Here is a 10,611-nt window from a genome sequence, read left to right as displayed (position 1 = left end):
AAAATAAACATTTTAGTTTAGCTGTTTTGGATGCATAAATACGAGTAGTATGACTTCCTATTAAACAGTCCAACCCTTTCACTTCAAAACTATGATATTTACAGGTCAAACCATTAATTTATGATAAAATAAATGTGAATGGCAGGCCTAGTTATATCTCTCACAGGCTCCGCCCTCTACTGGACTCTATGGGTACTATCTTACCCTGCGAGCATTCTCCCACTGAGACTTCTATAGACTTAGCCGGCCTTGGGCGGGCCTACCTGAATGCGCGCGCATCACACCATATAAAAGGAGGCCTCGCCTCCTGACTATCATCCTTTTCTATTCAGCTGCGGAAGTGTTTTCACGGAGCTCAAAAAGACGAAGAAAAATAAAAGTAATGGAGTCAGTTCTTGACCACAGGACCTGCCCGAAATGTCCAAACCTGATCGCGGGGGCGGATCCACACCCCTTCTGCTTTTTGTGTATGGGGCCTGACCACGCCGTGAGCGGTATGGGCCCGACGCCGGCGCTTAGCCTGCCAGATGCTTCCTCAGCTCACGCGTGAGCATCGTGGGCAGCATTTCCTGTCGGCAGAGGCCCCGCAGGAGGAGGTGGAGGATTCGGATCTCGACGTCGTCGAGATGGGCGAGTCAGGAGAGGAGGAAGTGCCGTTCCGATTCTCCCTTCCGTGGGGCCAGACAACCCCGGTTCCGGAGGAGGAGGACGAGGACGCCTCTGTGTCGGGAGGTCCGACTCTCAGGTCTGCGCGTTTGGATTTCCCAGTGGTGATGACCCTGGCGGCGGAGCGCGTAGGCCTACCGCTCCCCCCACCGCTGCCACCGAGGCCTGTAAGCTGCCTGAGACAGGGGTTTTACGGCCCGGTGCATCCAGAGCAGCCGACCTTCGTTTCGCCCCAGCTGCCTGATATATGGCGGTGTGTGGAGGCGACATGGCAGCAGCCATTTAAAACGAAGGCCCCAGTAGCCGCTATGGCAGGCATCATCAAGGTTGAGGGCCGCTCGGACACAACGTGTTCGGGTGTGCCCCCCCTTGATGAGAGCCTGGCGGCCCATCTGCTTCCGCGGGCGGCTGGTTGGGCGGAGGGTAAGCGACCCCTGCCCCCGCTGCCCCGGGACCGAGACACTCTGGACAAGATGTTCAAGTTCGGTACGCAGATGGCGGCTGCAGCAAATAATCTCGGCGTGTTGGGCGTCTCCCTGATCACCCCTCAGGCAGTCGCCCCCGCCCTCCTGTCTCAAGATGGGAGCGATTATCCGGACCGCGCTATAGGTCAGATGAACAATCTGATTCATGGCGTGGCCGCTGCAGCAGGGCGGGTGATTTCCTTGGCCACAGTGGCGTCTCGTCACGTGTGGTTGGGACTCACTGCCCTATCTAAGAAAGACCGAGAAGATCTCCTCGGAGCCCCCGTGTCCACGGAGGGGCTCTTTGGGTCAATCTCCTCGGTCACTCAGCGCTTCAGCCGGCTGGAGGAGGAAAGGGTCCAGCTTAGCCGGATGCTACCGCTGGCCCCGCCTCCGGCCCCGCTACGCGCTCCTCCACGCGTGGGGGAGGTAGCATCTCGGCGGGGAGAGGAAATCTCTTAGCCCGGGACCAAGGGTGAATCCCGCCCCCTCCCTATTTGATGCACAGATTCCTTTGAAAAAATTTAAAAATAAAGAAAAAGTTCATCTGTATCCAAGTCTAAGTGTCCTTTGTTTCCACAATGCTACACTTACACATGATGTCTGTACAGATTCCCCACTCGCCGCCCCAGCCATAGCTCCTGTAAGGGAGGAGGCTAGTGGGAGTGCGCAGATGAGAGTGATAAAACGTAAACAAAGCTATCGTAGTGCTATACGTGTACAGAGGCATTATGGCCGGCGTATTGATGTTTCGGAACACACTAAGCCTGGGGCTAGAACACCAATTAATGCAGGTTACCAGAGTTGCATTATGGCAGCGCCCGCACTCACAGAAGAGCGCGTGGCGGTGCGTTCAGGGGCCTTAGTAGAACGCACTACTCCTATGAGGACTCCGATTAATGATGTTCACCGTAAGGGTGAGAACGGCATTATGAGGGAGCGCGCGCTCACACATGAGCGTGCGGCGGTGCGTTCAGGGTCCTCAGGTCCTCCAGCATTTCAGGCCCCTAATTCAGGGGAGACATGTAATGGTCAGGAGCGACAACAGCACCACAGTGGCTTATATCAACAAGCAGGGCGGAGTTCGATCTGCCGCCTTGTTGACCACAGCGGAGAGGCTGTGGTTATGGGCTTCAGAGGTGGTGTTATCTCTGAGAGCCCTCCATATCCCGGGACTGGAGAACAGAGGAGCCGACCTCATGTCGAGGAGCGGCCCCCTGCCAGGCGAGTAGGTGCTTCACCCGAAGGTGGTGAAGCAGATCTGGGCCCAGTTCGGGAGAGCGGAAGTGGATCTGTTCGCCAGCCGGCGAAACAGCCACTGTGCCCTGTGGTTCTCCGTGGCTCGGAGCAACGACCCACCCTTGGGGGTGGACGCGTTTGCACACGAGCCATGGCCAAGGAAGCTGCTCTACGCCTTTCTACCGCTGCGTCTCATTCTCCCTCTCCTGAGGAGAGTGAGGCGAGAACGTCTGTCAGTCATCCTAGTGGCTCCGGACCGCGTTGGGGCGCCGTGGTACTCAGAGATGACACAGATGAAGGTGGGCCAGCCCTGGGCGGTTCCCCAGTTATGGGGGGCGATGTCTCAAGAGGCAGGTGCAATCGGGGCGTTACCCACTCTCGGCCGTCCTCTCCAGGCTTGGCTCCTGAGAGGGACAGGCTGAGATAGGGTGGATTGTCTGACAGTGTTATTCAGTCTATCCAGGCAGCTAGAGCTGGATCCACCACAGCCTGTTACAGGACAAAGTGGCTAGGATTCCAGAGATTGTGTGAGGAGCGGGGAATAGAGCCCCTATCTTGTGAGTTAGGCTCTATTTGATCCTTCTTACAGTTATTGGTGGACAGAGGGCTTGCGCATTCAACAGTGAAGGTGTATGCAGCAGCCATCTCGTCCTGCCATGAGGGATTTTGCGGCAGGTCAGCCTTTAGTCAACCACTGATGTCGCTGTTTTTAAGAGACACTATTTTGGGGTACAATTTATCAATTTTCACCCCTTTTTTCTGGTTCTTCCAAAAGTTAACTTAGACTTTTTCTGACTCTGGAGGAATGTAACGGGAGTTGTCAGGGGACTCTACCCGCCTTAAGAGACACTATTTTTGGATACATGTTATCCATTTTCACCCTTTTATATGGTTCTCCCAAAAGTTAACTTAGACTTTTTCTGACCCATGTACATCACCCTGGATCTCTGCCTGTGAGTGTGGGACCAGTGACTGTGTAAGCAGCAGCCTGTCCTCTGGGTGGGAGAGAGCGAGGTGCTGTAAGGAGCTCTCTGGGTCACATCCTGCTGCTGCTGCTGCTGCTGCTGCTGCTGCTGCTCTCTCTCCCTCCCTGTATTCACAGCACTTTTACCCAGCTTTCACACACTCATTCCTGGGTAAGAAAGCCATGTGCATGCCCCTGGTTCTCTGCCTTGGATCTCTGCCTGTGTGCCTGTGGGACCCTGCTTACAGCAGTGACTTTGCTCTGAAGCAGCCTGTCCTCTGGATGGTGGGAGAGCGAGGTGCTGTAAGGAGCTCTCTGGGTCGCATCCTGCTGCTGCTGCTGCTGCTGCTCCTTCTCTCTCCCGGTATTCACAGCACTTTTACCCATCTTTAACATACTCATTACCGGGTAAGAAAGCCATGTGCATGCCCCTGGTTCTCTGCCTGTGTGAGTGTGGGACCCTGCTTACAGCAGTGACTCTGCTGTACATTTCATGAGTCAAATGTGGATGAAATGGACAGATTCCTGTACATTTCATGTACATTTCATGAGTCAAATGTGGACCCTAACCCTGGAGGTATCAGACTATTTAAAACATGTATACCCAGGATTCAATCACTTTTCCTGGCTTGCAAAGTGCTGTGAAGCAGCCTGTTCTCTGGGTGCAGTCTGGGTGTGCATGGAGGGGTTTAGTCCGAGTGAGGAGTGCTCAAGTGTGGGAGGATGTGTAAGGCAGAGGAGGGTAAAAAAAAAAGTTAAAGTGTGAACCTCCAGCAGGGCAGGTGGTGCTGTGAATAAGGCCGAATATTGATGCTGGTGTGCGGACAGTAAAGCACCACAAAATCCACCACCTTTAAGTGTTACCAGGGCCATGAGAACATCCTCCACAGGAGGGTGGGTGGTGCTGCTGTGAATAAGGCTGAATATTGATGCTGGTGTGCGGACGATAAAGCACCACAAAATCCACCTCCTTTAAGTGTTACCAGGGCCATGAGAACATCCTCCACAGGAGGGTGGGTGGTGCTGCTGTGAATGAGGCCGAATATTGATGCTGGTGTGCGGACAGTAAAGCACCACAAAATCCACCACCTTTAAGTGTCACCAGGGGCATGAGGTTCTGGAGGGTGTGAACATCTGGGTTTAGTCCGTTGGGGAGTGCTTAAGTCCGGGGGTCCGGGGTCTCACGGTGTGCGAGGTTATGGAAGTATGCATGATTTTCAAAATTCTCGAAAAAACGGCCAACGGAGGAGGGGCTACAAAAAGCTCAAGTGTTCGGCGCTTCCTCCGGAAGCCCCGGAGACATTTGCACTCCCCCGTTGCATTTTACAACGGAGAGGGGAATCAAGACCTCCCTCCCTCCGTCCAAAAAATTCATTCATCTTTTCCAAGCTACCATCTGCACGAAATCAGAAACCCGGTTTTTGAGAGCACTTAGAAAAAAACGGGCTATTTCACATGATGGGGAAATCATGGAGGAATGCATCCGCTACATGAGCACTTTGGATCGGATACAATTGTTGCCTGGAGGACCCCCAATCATGGTTATTACCAAACTTTAAGTTTTTGAACTGGTTTCTGGAGGAATTCAAGGGGAGTTGTCACAGAATTATGAGAGACTATTTTGGGATACAATTTCTCCATTTTTACCCCGTTCCTCTTGTTCTCCCAAAAGATAACTTAGAGACTTTTTCTGCCTCTGGAGGAATGTAAGAAGAGTTGTCAGGGGACTCTATCCGCCTTAAGAGACACTATTTTCGGATACATTTTATCCATTTTCACCCCTTTTCTCTGGTTCTCCCAAAATATAACAGAGTATTTCCTGACTCTGGCGGAATGTAAGGGCAGTTGTCAGGAGACTGTACCTGCATTAAGATGCAGTATTTTGGGATACATTTGGCCGGTTTTCATGGTTCTCCAAAAAAGATAACAGAGTATTTCCAGACTCTGGAGGAAAGTAAGGGAAGTTTGATGGGACTCTACCCGCATTATGATGCAGTATTTTGGGATACATTTGGCCGGTTTTCATGGTTTTCCAAAAAAGATAACAGAGTATTTCCAGACTCTGGAGGAAAGTAAGGGGAGTTGTGACGGGACTCTACCCGCATTATGATTTTCGGATACTTTTTTTTCACTCTCATGTATCTTTCCATGGATGAATTATTGTATTTATTTTAACTTTTTGGTCAATTTCACCCAGTTTTGGCCCCCGCCTTGCCTGGAGGATAGGACCGAGAGATGACAGGGATCTCTGCCCGCCTAACGAGTGCCTAAATGGGACACCTTTCGCACGATGATGCAAATGGAAACACAATGTTTTGAAAATAAACTGGAGAGATTTGACATGGGGTCTTTCTAGTTCGCTGAGTGCAACTTTATTGAGTCTTTTCACGTTTCCTTCTTTGTCGCCCCCGGTTCTATACATTCTACTGGTGACATTTTCCGGTACCAAAATGCTCATGCATACAGATAGGATGGCGATCGGTTGTCCGATCTGTAAGAGTTCCTACCGCACCCTGAGCAAGCACCTGCAGAGGAAACATAGTGTGCGTAATGTAGTTGAAAGAAAAATTCTGCTGTTGTTGGCCAAAGGACGGACAAACATTAGGCTCCATCCCTGCACCATTGCAGGATGCGAGTACATCGGGACAAGGCTGAACCGCCACTTGTACAGAGGCCATGTTGAGCTGTCCCGGGAGGAAATATATGTGGTTTTAAATAAACTAAAAATGACAGTGGCAACGAAGGAGCTTCATGAACTCCGATTGACAAACCCCACAGTAACAATGATTACCTCTTGGGATGTGGACACTGTGGGTGATGAGGTCCTGTCACAACATCCACCCTTGTCCCCAGTGATTGAATGTGACAACCCGGACTGTAAAGAATGGAGGATGGAGGCAAACACAATGAGGGCTCAGAGGGACAGATATGCTGCTGAGGTGAAATCCCTTCGCTGCAAGCTGCAGCAGAGGATAAAACATAAGCGACAGAGGAGGGACCAGAGGGCCGAGGACATGCATGGGTTCGATGAAGAGGATGGGGAGGAACAAGAGCGGGTGTTTCTAAGGAAACGACCCCGAACAGAATCAACACCAAAGAGGCAGTCCAAGTCCAAAGGTCCCTCCTGCAGCAAGTCCCCCATTCCCTCCTGCAGCAAGTCCCCCATTCCCTCCTGCAGCAATACCCCATTGCCTCTCACACACCTGTATCCAGCTCCTCAGAACCTGCATCCATAGATACCGAGGCCTCGTCAACCTCCCCTCCCATACATTCCCCCTGGTTCAGCGGCAGGGGCCGGGGGAATATAATGCGGGACATAACATTCCCACGCATCATGGGTAAGTGTGTTGAATATGTCACAAATGCAATTTCTGTAACGCACAATGTGTTGTCATTAAAGTACTGTGTTATGTTTCACAGAGGAGTATCTGCAAGGCTACCGGGAGCATTATGAGGGCATCGACCCTACAGTGAGGCTCCAAGAAAATGCAGTCTCCAAAATAAGCAGAGTGAAATCGTTCCTAAGCTTCATGGCACACGGTTTCAATCTCCTGTCTGACTGGCTCTTTCTGAGGGATTTGAAGAGGATACGTGGGTGAGTAACATCAAAAACTGTCCATGATGTTAGCATCATTGTGTGTGTTCTCCACATTGACACAATACGATGTACTGATGCGTTTTCCTTTGCCAACAGCTGGTCCCGGAGTCTGATAAAGTCCAGCCTACAGGTCACGACCGCGGACTTCTACATAAAAAATATATCACACTTTCTGAAATACATGTCAGCCACACCATGCAAGGGGAGCAGGCTCAACCAAAACGACATGACTGTAATCAAACGGGAACTTGTTGCCATCCTGAAGTCCCTGAGGAAGAAGATGATTATCCACCAGATGCAGGTGAAGCGGGACAAGATGGAAGGTCTGCCGAGCTATAAAGACATCATGGCATGTTTGACTGCGGCCAAAAGTCGCATCCCTCAGCTCCTGGACGTGATGGCCAGCAATCCGACAACCGCAACCCGGCTCTTGCTCTATGGGTACATGACCCTCCATTGGAGCTGCATTTATGGCCACCGTCCGGGGGTCTACTCCAACATGACCAACACCGAGGTCCGAAAGGCGGAGACAACTGGCACTGCCTTTGGCTACCTCATCCACGTGAGTGATATTAAAAAAATGTCTTTATTCTGGCAGTGATAAACATGTTGTGCATGATTGATACTTGTATTGACGCTCTCTACCTCTGTCAACCACAAGACGGCCAACGCGTTCGGTGAAGCACAGCTGTACCTCACCATAGAAGAATTCGGATGGATGAAGAGGTGGCTGGAAATCAAGGGGACGCTGACCTGCACCCAGAACCGCTACTTCCTATACACAGCGGGGAAGAACCCGTCGAGGAACCTTGCCTACTTCCTGAGGTTGGCATGGGCTGATGTGGGACTACAAGGTCCCATTAACTTCACCAACCTCCGCACAGTCCACGCAGATAATGCGAAGAGGTTTCAGGACATAAGCAACCGCCAAAGAGTGAGTGATTTCATGTGTCACAACACTGCAACTGCAGACACATTTTATGCCAAGAATCCTTCTTTGAAGGATGCTGCGGACATACGGCTGCTCTTCACAGAGTCACTGCCAGCGGCAGCAGCAGCAGCAGGGGGGAGTGAAGAAAATGTGGGGGACATTGACAGTGACAGCTCTGGAGAGGAGCATAGCCCCACTCCCTCCCAAGACTTCCCCGATGCCGAGACGTCAGGCGAATAATTCTACTTAAACTTCAACGCTTGGAGAGCGGCGAAGAGGGAACAGTCAATGGCCGAACACAGTCCCTCAGACATGGGTGAAGAGAGGGTGCCAGACTCTGCACCAACTTCACCCGATACGGACAATGTTGCCAGGGACCAACTTGTAAATATGCAATGTTTTGTTGTACTCAGTCCCCTTGTGCTGGATGAGTGAATAATGTTATCATGTTATAAAGTGTCAATGTATATATTTCTGTAAATAAAGTTTGTTAAAATTACTTACTTTGTCCTCTTTTTTAAAAAACCACTATGGGTGTTTCCCCTTTAAGATCCCCAGGGGCACGAGGTTCTGGTGGTGTGCATAAAGGGGTTTAGTCCGAGTGAGGAGTGCTCAAGTGTTGGAGGATGTGTAAGGCAGAGGAGGATAAAACAAAGTTAAAGTGTGAACCTCCAGCAGGGCAGGTGGTGCTGTGAAGAAGGCCGAATATGGATACTGATGGGCGGACAATAAAGCACCACAAAATCCACCACCTTTAAGTGTTACCAGGGGCATGAGAACATCCTCCACAGGAGGGTGGGTGGTGCTGTGAATAAGGCTGAATATTGATGCTGGTGTGCGGACAGTAAAGCACCACAAAATGTACCACCTTTAAGTGTTACCAGGGCCATGAGAACATCCTCCACAGGAGGGTGGGTGGTGCTATGAATAAGGCCAAATATGGATGCCGATGGGCGGACGGTAAAGCACCGCAAAATCCACCCCCCTTTAAGGTTACCAGGGGCACGAGGTTCTTGAGGGTGTGATCATCTGGGTTTAGTCCGTGGGGGAGTGCTTAAGTCCGGGGACCCAAGGTGCGCGAGGTTATGGAAGTGTGCATGTCAGGGAGAGATGCTGGAGCTGCTTAGTCCGTGGTTTGGGGCTCTGTGAGCGGCTACAAATAGGTGGTTTTCCCGGTGTATTTCATGGAAGTCTGACATAGCCTGTGTCCTGTGAAATAGCCTGTTTGCCCGCATGTCAAATCTTGCTATTAATTGATAACTTTTAATAGGAATCTTTGTTTGACATATGTTGTTCAGAATGTGCTATTTATACAGAAATAGCACATTCTGAATGACCCAGTGTACACATCGTACCTGCAAAATGATGATGCAAGGCTGGGTAACGATGTGTACACTGCATGGACATACTTTTGTGCATTAAAGTATGTGTAATAGACATGTATTTAAATCACTTTTACCGCTATTTAAATACTTCTTCCTGGGTAAAACAATCAATGTATTTCCGCCTGCTTTCCATCAGCACCTGACAGCCTGTTTCCATGTCAGGGAGAGATGCTGGAGCTGCTTAGTCCGTGGTTTGGGGCTCTGTGAGCGGCTACAAATAGGTGGTTTTCCCAGTGTATTTCATGGAAGTCTGACATAGCCTGTTTGCACATGTCAGGGAGAGATGCTGGAGCTGCTTCGTCCGTCATTTGGGGCTCTGTGAGCGGCTACACATAGGTGATTTTAGGTGTGTCATGGCTATGGGTCTCTGAAACAATCAGGATTTTAGCACACTGTTAGCATAGTTTAATCCGATTTTTAGCACTCTTTTCCCCGCAGAAACTAGTTTAAATCACCGTTAAACACTTATTTGCAATGTCTATTTCATGGACACCACTCTATGTATTAATGTCCGTGATATGGACATATTATTCTGTACACGCCACGGACAATGATGTCTACTCAGTGGACATTACGCCCTCTGGTGCATCTGGTGCGGGGAAAGCTCGCCCGTCTCCGGTTCTTTTTCCACGTGGAAGGCCCCTGCACTGGCTATCCATGTAGCACCCCAGCTTATTTTTATTTTGCTCTGGGGCCGAACTGCATGTCTGTACACTTGGCGTACCGCGACCGGTAGTTAATGTCCACACAGTGTACACACAAGTCCCTAAGGTATGTAGGGGGAGTTTGAGGGGACTCTAGCCGGGTTATGAGGCACTATTTTCGTATACTTTTTTACATTTTCACCCCTTTTTTATGGTTCTCCAAAAAGTTAACTCAGACCTTTTTCTGACTCTGGAGGAATGTAAGGGGAGTTTACAGGGGACCCTACCCGCCTTATGAGGCACTATTTTCGGATACTTGTTTTCATTTTCACCCATTTTCCCTGGTTCTCCAAAAACTTGAATCTGACTATTTTGCCTGTGGAGGAATGACATGGGAGTTGACAGGGGACTCTACCCGCATTATGAGACAATATTTTCGGATACATTTTCTCACTTTCACCCCTTTTCTATGGATCTCCAAAAAGTGAACTCAGATTTGTTCAGACTGTGGAGGAATGCAAGGGGAGTTGACAGGGGACTCTTGCGGGCTCATGATGCACTATTTTCGGATACTTTTTTTCATTTTCAGCCCTTTTCCATGGATGAATTTAAACTTATTTTTTTTACATTTTGGTCAATTTGACCCAGTTCTGGTACTGCATTGCCTGGAGTATAGGACCGAGAGATAACAGACTCTCTGGCCGCCTCACAAGTCACTAT

General features: G+C 50.1%; 1 protein-coding gene across 1 annotated transcript; it reads left to right on the top strand.

Moving 5' to 3' along the window:
- Positions 1–5,804: 5,804 nt before the first annotated feature.
- Positions 5,805–8,102, top strand: LOC117549075. The gene is made up of 5 exons (XM_034220667.1): positions 5,805–5,998; positions 6,367–6,671; positions 6,754–6,928; positions 7,028–7,493; positions 7,593–8,102. Exons 1-5 carry the CDS (start codon positions 5,805–5,807, stop codon positions 8,100–8,102), a joined length of 1,650 nt encoding a protein of 549 aa, XP_034076558.1.
- Positions 8,103–10,611: the final 2,509 nt, after the last annotated feature.

Source organism: Gymnodraco acuticeps, unplaced genomic scaffold (assembly GCF_902827175.1).
Source record: "Gymnodraco acuticeps unplaced genomic scaffold, fGymAcu1.1, whole genome shotgun sequence".
Classification (NCBI taxonomy): domain Eukaryota; kingdom Metazoa; phylum Chordata; class Actinopteri; order Perciformes; family Bathydraconidae; genus Gymnodraco; species Gymnodraco acuticeps.
The sequence above is the reverse complement of the archived record's forward strand: the minus strand, read 5'-3'. Positions and strand labels throughout refer to the sequence as shown.